Source organism: Micromys minutus (genome assembly GCF_963924665.1).
Source record: "Micromys minutus genome assembly, chromosome: 6".
Classification (NCBI taxonomy): Eukaryota; Metazoa; Chordata; class Mammalia; order Rodentia; family Muridae; genus Micromys; species Micromys minutus.
Window position 1 is genome coordinate 44,373,500 of NC_137975.1, and position 15,476 is coordinate 44,388,975.

General features: G+C 38.8%; 1 protein-coding gene across 9 annotated transcripts in view; it reads right to left on the reverse strand.

Moving 5' to 3' along the window:
• Positions 1-15,476, reverse strand: part of MLLT10 (MLLT10 histone lysine methyltransferase DOT1L cofactor) — a 124,618-nt gene that overhangs the window by 76,138 nt on the left and 33,004 nt on the right. For 8 of the 9 annotated variants that reach the window (XM_080918286.1, XM_080918285.1, XM_080918287.1 and 5 more), the window contains one exon: positions 10,621-10,730. The exons of the other annotated variant lie outside the window; for it this stretch is intronic. In XM_080918286.1, coding sequence (XP_080774412.1) covers positions 10,621-10,730 — 110 coding nt within the window. The remainder of the gene's footprint in view (positions 1-10,620; positions 10,731-15,476) is intronic. 9 annotated transcript variants of the gene reach the window in all.

Genomic DNA, 15,476 nt, shown 5'->3' on the forward strand with positions numbered 1-15,476 from the left:
CCTTGAGTCTACACACGGACCATCCCAAACACCCTCAATTTCATCAGGGTCAACATCTTCAGTTACAACCAATCTGAGCTCAAACAATAACAAAAAACCTATCTCAAATTTTAAGAAGACAAAGAAAACTAGGGGACAGGGAGATAGCTCAGTGGTAAAGAACACTAGCTGTTCTTACAGAGAACCTGGATGCTATTCCCAGCACCACATAGCAGCTCACAGACTTCTATTAACTCCAGTTCCAAGAAATCCAATGCTCCCTAGTAGCCTCCACAGAAACTGCATGTACTAGTGGACTTAACATGTAGGCAAAACACCAACACACCAAAATAAATAAATCTTTTCTTTGTTTTTTTTTTTTTGTTTGCCTGTTCATTTGTTTATGAGACAGGGTTTGTTTGTGCAGTCTTGGCTGCCCTGAAACATTCTGTAGACCAAGCTGGCTTCAAACAGAGAGATCTGCCTGACTCTGCCTCCTGAGTGCTATAGAGTTAAATGTGTGCACCAGCACCACCTATCTTAAATAATTTAAAAAAAAAAATTCAAACCTAGGGCTTAAAATTACCAAAGATTCATTATATATCAGTATATTTGCATAGAATGAGTGATGCCCATATAGCAATCACAGACTATTTTCTATAGCACCTCACAAGGAAGACTGGAACAAGAGAGACAAACAAGAATCTCCACTGGTAATGCAGGCCTGAAGGAGGAGGTTCAGGCATCACTGAAGGAAAGGTGTGGAATCCCAGAATTTGATCAGCTACTGCTATTTTTAAATGCTCTAGGCCCTTTGGAAACAGGCAGTGAATTACTACACCCAGGACATATATAACAGGCACCCCCAATTAAGAGAAAGAGATGGTTTTTGTTTTTTAAAGGGGGCAGCATGGTGCTACATACCTATAATTCCATCACTTAAGAGACAAGGGCAGAAGCAGACAGAGAGGGTTAGGATAACATGAGCCTCACAGACAGTGAGAAGGCAGAGGTAGCAGATAAGACAGATAAGGAAGAAAGAAAAAATATCCCTAGAGAAGGAACAGCCCCCGCCCAAGAAAAGAGAAAGAAAAAGAAAAATTCCTGAGCCAAAGATCTATAACAATAAAGGTCTCTTAATGGTAGAAATAGCATGAAGCTTGCTCCTTCTCATGTCTTTGCATAAAAAACACAAGGAGAAAAGAACAGGGAAATCTTCAGGCTCAAACTACCAAATAACAACTAAGGCTAGAGTAAAAAGTACAGAACGAGAAAAACCACAGGGAAAAAGTGAGTGTTCACTTCCCTAAAGACATAGTATAAGGCTGAGCGTGGCCATGCAAGCCTTGGACCCTAGCATTGGGAGGCAGAGGAAGGAGGAGTCTATGAGGTTAAGGACAGCTTGGTCTACAAAGTCAAACTTTGTCTGAAAACAAAACAAAACCCTATTAAAATAAAAACTTATGACACTGAATACATGACTAACAGCGAGTGGACTTTTGCTGAAGATATATTTCTCCCTGAAAGAGGCAGACAGATAAATCCGAGCTTGAGAGCCAGCCTGGTCTACAAATTGAGGTCCAGGACAGCTGGCACTACAACTAAGAGACCCAAAAACAAACAACGAAAAGATGGACACAATATAGTCCTCAACTGAACACAAGGAGTCATTAGAAGAGACACAACCCTGGCAGACAATGACAGTAATCAGAGCCTTGCTTCATTTTTTAACTATTTAACATACTATGTGCATGTATTTGAAAGAGCATGTAAATACACATGTGAAACCTGCTGACACTGGGTATCTTCCACTATTGCTCTCCCTCTTATTTTTCAGATAAAAGATTCTCACCTGGAGCTCACCAATTTGGCTACCCCGGCTGGCCAACAAGCCCCAGATGTAGGTGGTTGGTCTGATGCTGCTTTGTATTCAAATGCTAAATACTGACCCCCAAGATCTGATTGCCGTCCCCTATGAGGAGATACTCAAATACACTAAATGGTGTATTAACTTGCTCTCCAAGTCAATAAAAGGCCTGTAATTGGGCAGTAGATAGAAGTAGGCAGTTACCTGGCTGTGGGTCATAAGGAGAAAGGAAAGGACAGAGAGAGGAAAAAACCTCCAGGAGAGGCAATGGACCATGAGCACATGGCCAGTAGAAACAGCAAGTAACAAGAGCCATAAGACTAGAATGTGAGTTAAAATAGGTTCAAAACCTGTCCAATATAGGCTTATAGGTTATACATTAAATATCTAGATTATATGTCTGTTATATGGGCAAGCAAGAACTTATAGTTATTTTCACAAGCAAAGATATATCTTCCTGTCTCTGGATTCCCAGCACTAGAATTACAGGTGCACGCCATCATACCCAACATTTTATGTGCTTGCTGGAGATCCACACTTGGGTCCTCATACTTTCTTTAGACCAATGACTTCCTTTATTCTTCCAATTTATCTATTTTGGAATGAGAATCTCCATATTCTTAATTAGTGATTGATAGGAGAGGGCCCAGGCAATTGGTGGGTGAAGTCACCACATGGTCTGTAAGAAAGCAGGCTGAGCAAGCCAGTAAGCAGCAACCCTTCCTCCATGGCCTCTGCATCAGCTCCTATGTCCAGGTTCCTGCCCTGTTTGAGTTTCTGTTCTGACTTCCTTCAGTGGTGGACTATAATGTGGACATGTTAGCCAAATAAACTGTTTTCTCACCAAGTTGCTTTTGGTCATGGTATTTCACTTTAGCGATAGTAAGTCTAAGACAGTGTCCTAACTTGCAATACCTCCAAATATTTTTAAAACCAATATAAATGTGACCATTTACTTACAAGTTACATTATGTTATGTGTTGAATAAAGAAACATCTTAGGGACTTATAACACTTATTGTATAGGTGGCACAAGTCACAAAGCACACACACAGATCAGAAACAACTTGGAGAAATCAGTTCTCTCCTTATATCAAATGGGCCCCGAAGTTTAAACTCAAGTTGGCAGGCTTGGTACCTTTACCCACTGAGCTTCTCTTTTTACAATGTTTTAAAACAGCTGTAATTCCTAATTTTATAATGTTGCAAGTGATCCTTTCTGAAAAACATGACATTGCAGATGACACATGGACTAGGACAGGACCCCACACATCCGTCAATGGTAATAAAATGGCTGTACAGACATGGTATGAGCACAGGTGTGACCTGGGTAATAAATCTAGAGACACTCTAGCGTTGCTGGGACATGTCAATCCCAGTATTCAAAAGATTGAGCAGAAGGATCGTGATTTTGATGACAGCCTAAGCTACATAAATTACAGACTATACTTGGATATATGGTAAGACTGTGCCACTGCGATACACACACCCACACCCACACCCACACACACACCCACACACACACACACACAGAGTCTATATGAAGAAAATACCAGTAAAAAAAGTTAAAGAAATTAGGAAGTTCAAGCAATTAGACAATCAAAATCAAATTTTAAAGGAAATATCAAATATACACTATTTTATAAATAACATGTACTCCTAGAGCAAACACCAAATCCAGTAAGTTGTTACATCTCAAATGTGTTTTCTTGTTTCCTCATTACTATGGAACTAGATATAGAATTTAAAACAATGGGCAGGTAAATGCTTTAAAATTTAAAATTAAATCTCACATATAATGGTGGGGCTGTAAACTCTCTTATAAACTTCACAGCTAGAGAATTATCAAAAGCAGCAGCAGCCTGATCAAAATTAGAACCGCTGCCAGTCTCTAGTGGCGGCTCACACCGTAATTCCACACTTGGGTGGCAGAGGCAGACAGATCTTTATGAGCTGGGGAAGAAAGAAACAAAAACCTGAGAGAGCAACAGCCATGACTTGCCACTACCAGCACCTCAGCAAACATGCCAAGCTCATACAAGGCAGGACAGGAGCTATGTGGGTTTGTGTCCAAGGAGTGGCTTGCCACAGAACTACTCAGGAACTCCAAAGAAAAGAGGGTGCTCAAGTTCTCTCAGAAGAAGGTGAAGACCCACATCATTTAAGAGGCTGCTGTAACTGAGCAGTGCACTGTCAGCCTTGAGGAAGGCAGTACCCACTGACTACCTAGCCCCACTCCCCAAAAAAAGCAATATGCCACCAAAAATAAATAAGCTTTTTTTTCAGTAAGTTTATAAATATGTTTCTGCACAACTTTTTCAAGTTTCCTTAATTATTTCTTCCTATACCTTTCTTTGTCCAACCCTCTCTGTTCCCTTCCCCATTTAAATTTACATTCTCCCTATCCTCATTTCTCCTTCATAATATCTCTTCCAACTGTTCAGGGAAGTCCCAGAAATCCCCAAAGCAATTACAAGCAACTGTATAGGTAACTTTTACTCAACAGATGTCCTGGAGGTGTATTACTGAATAAGCTCACCCTTTCTAGTTCTTTCTGAATTCTGGCTGGCTGGTTCAATTCAGCTGTTCTGGCTCAAATTCCTCTCCAACATAATTTGGTCACAGGACATTGAAAGAACACTGAAAGCTTAACTCCCGACTGGCTAGTTTTCACAGTTCCAAAAGGTGCCATGTACATTTCTAGGGTAGAAAAGCCATCCAGTCTTTCCTAGCTGTGAAGCCAGTGTGCTATAACAAACAGACTGGCAAGCCAAACTAGTGTAATAGTGTTATGAATAGTCAGTAGTATAACCAACTAATTACTTTTGGGGAAAATTTAAAGTCTGCTCCACTAAGAGGAAACTCATGCCCAGTACAGTAAATCTGTCAAGAATCAGAAAAAATGTATAGGTCCTAGTCTATCACCACTTTAAATTGAAATAGTATCAAACTGCCTTCTAAACAGCTGTTCCTGTATCCATAGATTGGACCAGCTCTTAGTCTCCATCTGAGCAGCTTCCTTTCCTTCTTCAGTGGGTGATGATTAATACAGACAATTTGTCAGAGAACAAGGGTCTGTGGAATATTCAGCCCAAATGACACATGTACATTATATCGTGTCTCCAAGGCTCAGGGAACGGGACAGAAAGGGGGCAGATAAGATGGTAAGACTCAGAAGTCTGTGAGCATGCTGCAGAGCAATCTTCAGGGCATGAAGGGCTATTGCATTTGCACTCACAAAGTCACAGCAGTTGTGAAGCCTACCTAAGGCCTGAATAAGACCAAACTAGTCACCATTCTATAAGGAATCAACAAGGGGGGTTCACACATATCCCTGGAGGAACAGTTATTGGCAGTTGATGGCTGCTAAGGGAGAAAGGGTCTTCTTCGGGAATGTAGTTCTGAGTAGCTTGACCATGCTCCAGGAGATGGCTTCACAGCCATTTGCATCTGAGTAGCATTAATTTTGAACTTGAGTTCTTTTTTTAAAAAGATGACATGAGTGAGACATAGTGGGAGGGTTGAGAAAAAATATGGGGGGATATATACAAAACACATTGACTATATATTAAATTCAAAAATAAAAATTTATAAAAACTAAAACAAGGCAATGGTGGCACAAGCCTTTAGTCCTAGCACTTGGGGAGCAGAGGCAGGTGGATCTATGTTTGAGGCTAGCCTGAGCTACACACAGAAACTGTCTCCAAAGAAAAACAACTTACTAACCAACTCAGAGAGGAGAAGAACATGTATTTTTTTTCTCATTGTAAAATTAATTTAGATAAGAATAAAACTTTTAAACTAGGTAATTCATTCTTCCTCTCCCCCACCCCCCGCCTCTCTTCCTCTTCAAATATTTTATTCTTGAAACCATGAGGGACCAAGCAAGGGAAGTCTCCACACTAGAGAGTCAGGGACAGTCCAACACAAGTGTCACAGTGTGCCTAGGGCTTGTTCTCCCTAAGAGTGGTGGGATAAAGGTAAAACCGATGTCAGCACAAAACCACAGAGGGGAATTAGCAGTGGCTGAGTGAAGAAGCCTCATCCTAAAGAGGGTGAGGAGAATGCCATGCAGGACAAGAAGCAAGTGGGGTCTGATAAGTTACAATGAAACAACAAGGACCTCACATATACAAGATGAATTGAAAATTGGTAAAGCCACTGAACTGCTGAATTCTTAGTATACAGACATGGATACAGAACACATCAGTACATGTATGTATACAGAAGTATATCCAAATGTTGCAGCTTATTTAAATCACTAATAATTTTCAACATTTATAAATGATATAGATATTAATATGTAAATTTGCACTGCAATGTTAATAAGCAGACAATTTTTTCCTTATAAAGTTGTACCTCTCTCTGAGATTTATTTTATTTATATAAGTACACTGTAGCTGTCTTCAGACATACCAGAAGAGGACATTAGATTCCATTACAGATAATTGTGAGTCACCGTGTGGTTTCCGGGAATTGAACTCAGGACCTCTGGAAGAACAGTCAGTGTTCTTAACCACTGAGCCATCTCTCCAGTCAGACAACTGTTAACTAACTATACCAACTGAGGCCAAAAATGCCCTAAGAATAATAAGTACATTTAGTATATACATTGTTTTCTAAATAGCAGTTGTATAAAAGAAAATCTAGTTCCTTGGAGAAAAATCATTCTATTGCTAGCCACCAAATACCTTCTGTGTGAAAAGTTAAAAAATGCTTGGAGAATGATAGAAACAAGAGTATAAACAGGCAGATTAACGAGGTACCATCAGCTACACAGCAACATAGTATAAACATTAAAATAAATGAAGATACTAAAAGTATGGCCTATTAAAATAAAACAGAAACAAACAGGACTGTGGCTCATATGCCAGAATGCTTGCTTATAGCATCACAGGAACTGAGTCAAAACAAGGCATGGTGGCTGATGCCTATAATCTCAACATTCAGGAAAGATACAGAAGGAACAGAAGTTCAAGGTCATGGGGCAGAAGAGGTAGTTAATAGTTAAGACACATGCTGCTCTTACAGATGACCCAGGTTCAGTTCCCAGCACCCACATCAACCAGCTTACAACCACCTGGAACTGCAGTTCCAGAAATTCCAAGACACTGTTCTGGTCTCCATGAGCACAAAACATACATGGTGCACACACAAGCAGGCATATATACATAAATAAGAGTAAAAAGCAAAATAAATATTTTTTTCAATGAAGTCTGAATTCTGTAAGATGATCTTTATGCAGGAAGGGAGGTACAAGATAAAACAAGGCCTGTCATTGATTAAGACAGAAGGATGGGTGGGAACAAAGGTTTAGAGAGAAGGAGCCAGAGTGAGGAGAAGCTGGGAGCAACATGGAAGTAGATGTAAACATTCTTCTCTGCGCATAGATACAGGTTGTTATGAATATTTTATAAGGGATGGGTGTGTACAGGATTTTGTGTTGTCTAGATGGGCAAATTATATCTTTGGATCAAAGGTTATTGTGTGATGTTTTCCTTCATGTGGGAACTTAAATTGAGTTCAAGAAAAGATGAAGTGATGAGATGCACCAAGCTCACCACGGAATTGGGATGTGTGGACCTGTGGTAAGGTGACAGCCGGCCAAGTGGGTGCAGCATGGCGAGGTGCCTCCCTGGAACTGCTCTTGGACGGCCCAGGTCAGAGAAAACCCTGGGAGCCAGCATGGAGCCACTGAGATAAATTTGTGCAAGTTCCATATGGCCCAACAGAGCTGGAACCAGCCTGGGAGCGACCGCCCGGGTCAGAGAGAGCCAGGGGTAGAGGAGAGCAGTAACACTCAGTTACCAGCCTCCTCTTTTTTATTATTTGCTTTTTTATTATTTACCGCAACAGAATTCATCCTTAACTAGCTGGCATATGAAACTATCCTGGTGTACATGTGACTCTGTTTAATAAAACAAAATAAAATAGCATGGCAATAAGTCCACACTATAATTGGGCTTTTTATTATAATAGAATGCAAACTGAAAAATATAAAAGAAACTTAAAAATTAGCCACAAATCCCAGCAATAAATTAAGAAAGTTATGGATGTCAGAAGAAGTAAAGGGCAGCCAGAGAGCAAAGTGCTCACATTACTACCCAGAGCAAAGTGCTCACACACATTACTGCCCCACAATGTGGCACTGGATACAAGGGAACAAAACCGTCCTAGTAGAGGAGAAACTTGACAGATATCACTCTGACTAAAGATGAAAGTAAGAATGTAAGAAATCAGAAAAACTGAATCAGTGTGCAACCTGACAAGATGCAATGAGAGAAACACAGAATCACTTCTGTAACATTTCTTACAAAAATGTCATCCACTAAACTGTATCAAACATCAACTCCAAATAGAATGATACTCTACAAACCAATTATAAACTACAATACTCTAAGTATGAAAGATTCAGTTACCATTTGAGATAAACAGATAAAAGAGACAAGATGAAATTTCTAATGTTTTCGCATGAAACACATTTCTGGGAGAAATTAGAAAACCTAAGAGGCTGGCAGACATGTAGTAATAATGCACCACTAACTTGCTGATGTTGATAGTTATACTACAAATGTATGATTTGTAGTATACCTTCCTTCCCTCTCTGTTAAGTGTATTTAATTTATTTTGTAGTGCTAGCTAGAGGCACTGAACTGAGGATCTGGCATATACTAGGAGACTCTACCCCAGAGATATTTATTTATTCTAGGCCAAAAATTCCCTTCTTATAGGGATATACAGTTTGACTTAAGAGGAAGAACTCTGTACTTCTTCCAGAGCCTGTAAATAAAGGATGCTATCTCAGAATTTATAAGGAAAACTGGCTTTTAAATAAATTTTAAAGGTACTATGAAATAAAAGTTTAAGAGTGCTTGCTATGCAACCATAAGGGCCTAAGTTCATGTCCTAGCTCCCATATAGCAAGTAAGGCATGGTCCTGCACAACCTTTAATCCCAGCACTGTTGACAGTGGGAAGAGACAGGCGAACTGCTGGTGCTTGCTAGGTACCAGCCTAGCCAAAAAAGAAAGAGAACAAACAAACAAACAAACAAAAAACCCTCAAGCTTCCAGTTCGGTGAGACCCTGTCTCAAAGAACAATATGAAAACCAATTAGAGGACAGCCAATGCCTTGTCCTGGCTTCCTTGACACACACCACATACATGTACATAAACACACACAAACATATACCATACCTGAACACAAAAATTAAAAATTATTTAAAATTACTAAAGTATATATACTTCCAGAAAGAAAGCTATTCTGTGAATGGCATCTGACACACACCACACCTGTAATCCCAATACTCTGAAGGGCATGGCAAGAAGATCACAAACTCAAGGTTTGTGCTGCTTGGCAAGGCTGAAGGCTGCTGGGATACAAGAGAGCCTGTCTTCACAAAATAAAACAAGCCAAAACATAACCCCCCTGGGGGTGGGGACAAAACACAAAACACTTTGAAGAAATAATGTTATAATAAAAACAAGGTCAATTAATCAACCAGAAAAAAAGAAAAAAAAAACTGAGAAAAAAAAACTTAAAAACAACAACACTGCTGAGACTAGACAGCTCAGTGGTTAAGATTCCCAGCACCCATATGGCAGCTCACAACTGCCAGTAACTCCAAGATATAACACCCTCACACAAACATACATTAAGTCAAACACCAACACACTTAAAAACAAAACAAAACCAGTACTCTTGACAATAATATAATCATGCTTAACGTGATAATTACTTAAGAACTGCTCATGTTCTAAAGAAAAACTTTACACAATAATCAAACTTCCAAAATACACCTACCCTTTTAGGTGGATCTAACAGTATGAAACTAGGTAACACATGAGGCCTTCTACTCTACAATACACTAAGGATCCAGAAAAATCATGGTAGAAATATCATTTATTGACACAGAAATACATCCAGGATTATTAAGTTTCAAAAGCAGAGAAAACAATAAGTAATATGATCTAAATATTTTATAAGCATGTATGTGAGATATAAAAAACACAAAAGTCAGACGATTTAAATAGGAAGAATTATTTCTCCACATTTTCAAATGTTATAAATAAATTATTACTTAATCAAAATATTATTGTTAACATATTTGAAATCTCAAAAGTAACTACAATGACATTCTTCCACAGAAGTGACATATACATCCTTTCACACAGTAACAGTGCCTAAAGGAACTGGATAACAAGAAAGCATTGACAAGGCAGTGGCAGCAACAACTAATCCAGCAAATGGTTAAGTGTTTCTACTTTAACACACAGGGTAAAAAAAAGAACGGATGAATGGGTGGGTAGGTGGGTGGGTAGGTGGGTGGGTAGATAAGAGAGTGAACACAGGGTCTCTAGGTATGTTATCTAGGTAGGCCCTGAACTCCTGTATTCAACTGATCCACTTCCTTGGGACTACTGACAGGAAATAATAACTAATTGAAATCTAATAAAATCCTGGCACTTTATAAGGCAAAAGTTCAGCAAATCTTCAAAGACAAATGTGTATTGAGTGATTAAAATGTTCTGAAAGCATTAATATACACCTAAATTCAAATAAAAGAGACAGTTATTTATGGTGTTTTACACTCTTGTGAGTTTATTTTAATACTGTACCTCCAGATGGTAACTATTTTTCTCAAAATGTCTATTAAGTTTGAGAAAGGTCTTCATGTTTTTGAGAAACAACCCCCCCCCCAAAAAAAACCCACCTCCTTTCTATCTCCTCGTTTCAGAACCAAAAATGAAAGCATTAAGATGACATCCACTGTACCTTATTATAACGATCATGTGGGACAGACTGTAAAACGATTGGCTCCATTGTAGAAACATTGGCAAATTGTACCTCTGGAATATAGAGGGCACAAACCACATGAGCCCAACCTAAAAATAAATAAATACACAATGTCATTCTTCAAGTTTTATCAAAAATAAAATTACTACCTGTCTTAAGATCTCTTAAAATGACTGTTGAAGCAAATCCGTAACAAAACTGTAATAAAACCTGGCTACTGCATTATTTGTGTAATAACTGTCTTCCACCCACTACTACTGCAAAGGTTTCCTAATCATGGCTGTGTCTATTATGCCCTCAACACAAACATACAGGGCACTTAGGATTCAGGTGCTGACACTGACACTCAAGGACAGACTAAATTCACACTAACACTACTTCAAATGAAACCCGCTTCCATTTGAAGACAGCAGGATGATGGTTCCCAGCACTCTAAATACTCCAAGACTAAATAAACCAAAAGAGGTGCTCCATTTCCAAATCAGCCAATGCTGCATAATGAATTGAAGAACAGACTACACTGCAAAGTTAAGACTGTTTAAGGAGCCAAAATTAAGTAATATGTAAATAGTGTGAAGGAGACATAAATATAGTAGTGCCTCCATTACTGTGTGAAGCTCTAGGTTCCTTTCTCAGTTCTGCGGTAATTTATAGCTTAAACCTGTAAGTCTAAAAAAGGCTGGAGAAGCAGTCACCTGCAGGGCACTTGCCTAGCAGACACAAGGGTAGAAAGAATTGGATCTAGTCTCACCATCAAGAATAAAACAGAAGAAAAGGGATTTTATTATGCTTAATCTTACTAATCTTAAATGTGACCGTTTTAGTTTTTATTTTGTACTTTGAATGTTCATACAATGATTGCCATTTTCTATTTTAAATCTTCATCTGAACTATTACTAGTTGATGTTAAAGTGATTGTGGGCTGCAGAGATGGCTCAGTGGTTAAGAGCACTAACTGCTCTTTCAGAGGTCCTGAGTTCAATTTCTAGCAACCACATGATGGCTCACGACCATCTGTAATGGGATCTGATGCCCTCTCTGGTGAGGACAACAACAAGACGGAGGAGGAGGAGGAGACGGAGGAGGAGAAGGAGGAGGAGGAGGGAGAAGAAAAGAAGCAGCAGCAGCAGCAGCAGCAGCAGCGTGACTGAGGCGGCTGAAAAGCTCATGCAGCACTGAAGAGTTGCTGGTAAACTGGAAGAAGATCCTGGGGAGGCAGGTACAGCACGGAGAAAGGCAAGTAGAACCATTGACAGACTAGAACTAATATGCCATGGACCTCAGAAAGAGCACACCTGGGCTTTAATCATCTTAAACTCAATGAACAAAGCAATCCTAAACAAAAAGCACCCTCTGCATTAAATACTTCTTATACTCTGAAGTATCTCTGAAGGAAAATTACGTTTTCACAACTTAGTCACAAAAATTGTCCATAATTTTTTAATCAAAATTTGCAGAATGAAAATTACTAAATACAAAGCACAAATGAAATCCCACAAAATTTAAGAAAATCAGAACAAACCACAATTGAGCCATCACAAAATAATATTTATTATAATCAAATATATGCAAATAAAGCAAGATGGCTCAGTGCAAAAGGTGTTTCAAATCACCATAAACAAACAAAATGTACTTTCAAACACCAAAAGAAACATCATATCCCTCAAAAAGGAAAAATTATTACAAAATGAAGCTTGCATTGGGGACCAGGGAGGGATAGGTATGTATAGCTACTTTCAGTGGATACTGGCCATAAATATAAGTGCTTATTTTAGAGAACATAGGCTGGGTGTGCTAATGAACACCTTTAATCACAGCACATGGGAAAGAGAGGCAAGCAGATCTCTATGAGCTCAAGACCAGTCTGGTCTACAAACCAAGTTCCAGGCCAGCCAGCCTGAAACTATGAGACAACTCCCAAACCAAGCACAAAGCTTGGAACAGTGGCTCAATGGTTAAGAGCACTTGCTGCTCTTGCAGACAACCCTGGTTTAGTGCCTAATACCCACATGATAGCTCACAACTGTTCTTAACTCCAGGAATTGAACACCTTCCTCCCATCTATGCAGGTACCAGGTATGTGTGTGGCTGTGTGTAACAGTCACAGGCAAACATACACATAGAGTACAATACACATAAAATAAAAAGAAATAAATCTTTCAAATAAGAAAGATTATAAAACACTGCCAGGCAAACAGGCCCATAATTGAGAAATGAAGGTGGGAGCAAGTCTACAGGAAGAAAGGGAAGGAAGGAAGGAAGGGGAAAGAAAGGAGGAAAGGAGGAAAGGAGGAAAGGAGAAGAGGGGGAGGGTGAAATAAAGAAGGGAGAGGGAGAAGAAAGGAAAACTAAGAATTATTGCCTTGATGGTAAGGTACTCTGATCCAAATTAACCTAACATAAAAACCTTAAACATATCTCAGACAAAAATTAAAAATATTTAAAGGGTATAGCATGGTGAGGCATCACAATGGTAATTCATCACACTAAAGAGGCTAAGGTAGAAAGAACAGGAGCCTAGGCCATGAGAGACTGTATGTATATAAATATAAGCATATGTACACACACTCAAGATGCAAAATATCCAGATTTATACCAACAAAAAATGGTAAAGGAAGCAGGTGCAAGGGTAGGTGCCACACCTGTAACAACAAAAATTACATAGAAATTGTCAAATTCTCTTATTAAACTATGGAAAACAGTAAAAAGGTTTGTCACAACCAAGCACCTAAGAAAAGGCAAAAAAGACGGGAACTCTCTGGCATCTCCCTAATATACACGACTGCTTCGGGTCATAAGGGGTTTTCACTACAGCTGAGTTTCCACTGTAGACAGACTCTAGTGTCTGATGGCACAAGAACCAGAACCAAATTTTATGAGCAAAGAATTATGCCTGTCAATTCTTTAAAGGTTCTGAAAGTTAACCAAAGGCTGAGATGTGCCTCCCTTGCTCTCTCTGAGCTCATGCCTGGAGGAAAAGAATATAGGTGACATACATGACTAGTACCAAAGAACTAGGAGGAAAAACCAGGTCTCTGGTGACCTGGTGCATTTGGAAACACCTGCATGTGCTGGAGGATGTAGAGACCACAGACCTGCCTAAGGCAGAACTCATCTTCTATATTTGAGACCTAAGATGACCCTAATTGACCTCTGGCTAGAATCTAGGTGTGGTACAAACAAGAAGTGAGAGGTAAGGAATAGTGGTGGATAGACTGGAATAAACACAGAACATACAGATAGATGGTGTTTCTTTTTTAATTGCTCTCCTTTTTCTCACTATTTTACACTAGAAGCTCAAAGAAACAAATCATCAAAACATTCACTGAAGATTTTTCATCAATTGTAACAAAAATATGCAATTTACAAGTCAATAAAAACAAAAACACAGCAAGCAACAAACCTAAACTTTAAAAGGCAAAACTTTACTCCAAAATTAACCCATTTTAACATTCAATTATATCCAGTTTTTAGTTTTACAATGCTTAGAATAGAAAGATCTATCCTAGATCAAAAAAAAAAAAAAAAAATACACCTTAAGTATAGCCCTAATACACACTAAATAAGTTAAAAGGTTTATAAGGAAAACATGCAGACCCAGGGAGATGGTTCAGTAGGCAAACTGTTTGCTGTGTAAACATAACTGAGATTCCCAGTGCCCACATAGTCATACAGTATAGTCATACATACAGTGTGGCAATACACGGCCATATTCTGCTGGAAAGCACACAGGAGAAAGAGTTGCTAGCCAGTCGTTCTAGCAAATCAATGAATCCCGGGTTCCATGAGATATCCCAGATTAAAGATAAGGTAGAGGAAGTAGTAGTCAACATCAACCTCTAGGCTTCACATGCATACATACACAGGAACATACATACACAAGCACACACACATACACACACACACACACACACAAACATTTTTTTAAGTATGGTTCATTCACAGAAGACATTAACAGAAACCATACAAAAGTACAATACTGGATTTTTAAGTAAAGACCACAATTGAACTGTCTAACACATGCATGAAGAATTACAGACTGTTGAAGAAACAGAAATTATTTAAAAGAACCAAACAAAATCTTGCCTGGTAGTAGTGGTGCTTGCCTTTAATTCCAGCACTTGAGAGGCAGAAGCAGGAAAATCTGAGTTCCAGCCTAGTCTACAGAGAGAGTTATAGGACAGCCAAAGCTACACACACACCAAAAAAAAAAAAAAGTCTCAAAAATTAAAATAAATAAATAATATAAAAAGAATAGAAGAAAAGAGACTACTAACTGTATTTGTATTTTCAGCTGGTGATACAGTCAGACATAATATTTTGATGAATGACAGTCCCTACATATATACAACCCTGTTCCCATAAGATTATTAGAAAGGCTAATTTTGCCAGCCATTGCAAGTCCCTGTGCACTACATTACTAACATGCAACTGTGTGTATATATTTAGTAGTAGTAGTAATAATAATTTTTTTTATTTTTATGCCTATTTGCTTTTACAAACAAAATATGTTAACTATACATTCAACCAGGTCCTGAAAAAGGCATTCTAGGGCTGGAGAGATGGCTGAGTGGTTAACTGCTCTTCCAGAGTTCCTGAGTTCAATTCCTAGCAACCACACAGTGGCTCATAACCATCTACAATGAGATCTAATGCCCTCTTCTGGTGTGTCTGAAAACCAGCTACAGTGTACTCATATTACATAAATAAATAATTTTTTAAAGGTATTCTAAAAGGCACTGTTACTACAAGTTGTAACAGCTCCATGTGTCTTTGGTAGCGGTGGTTTCTTGATTTTGTGTGTGTGTGTGTGTGTGTGTGTGTGTGTGTGTGTG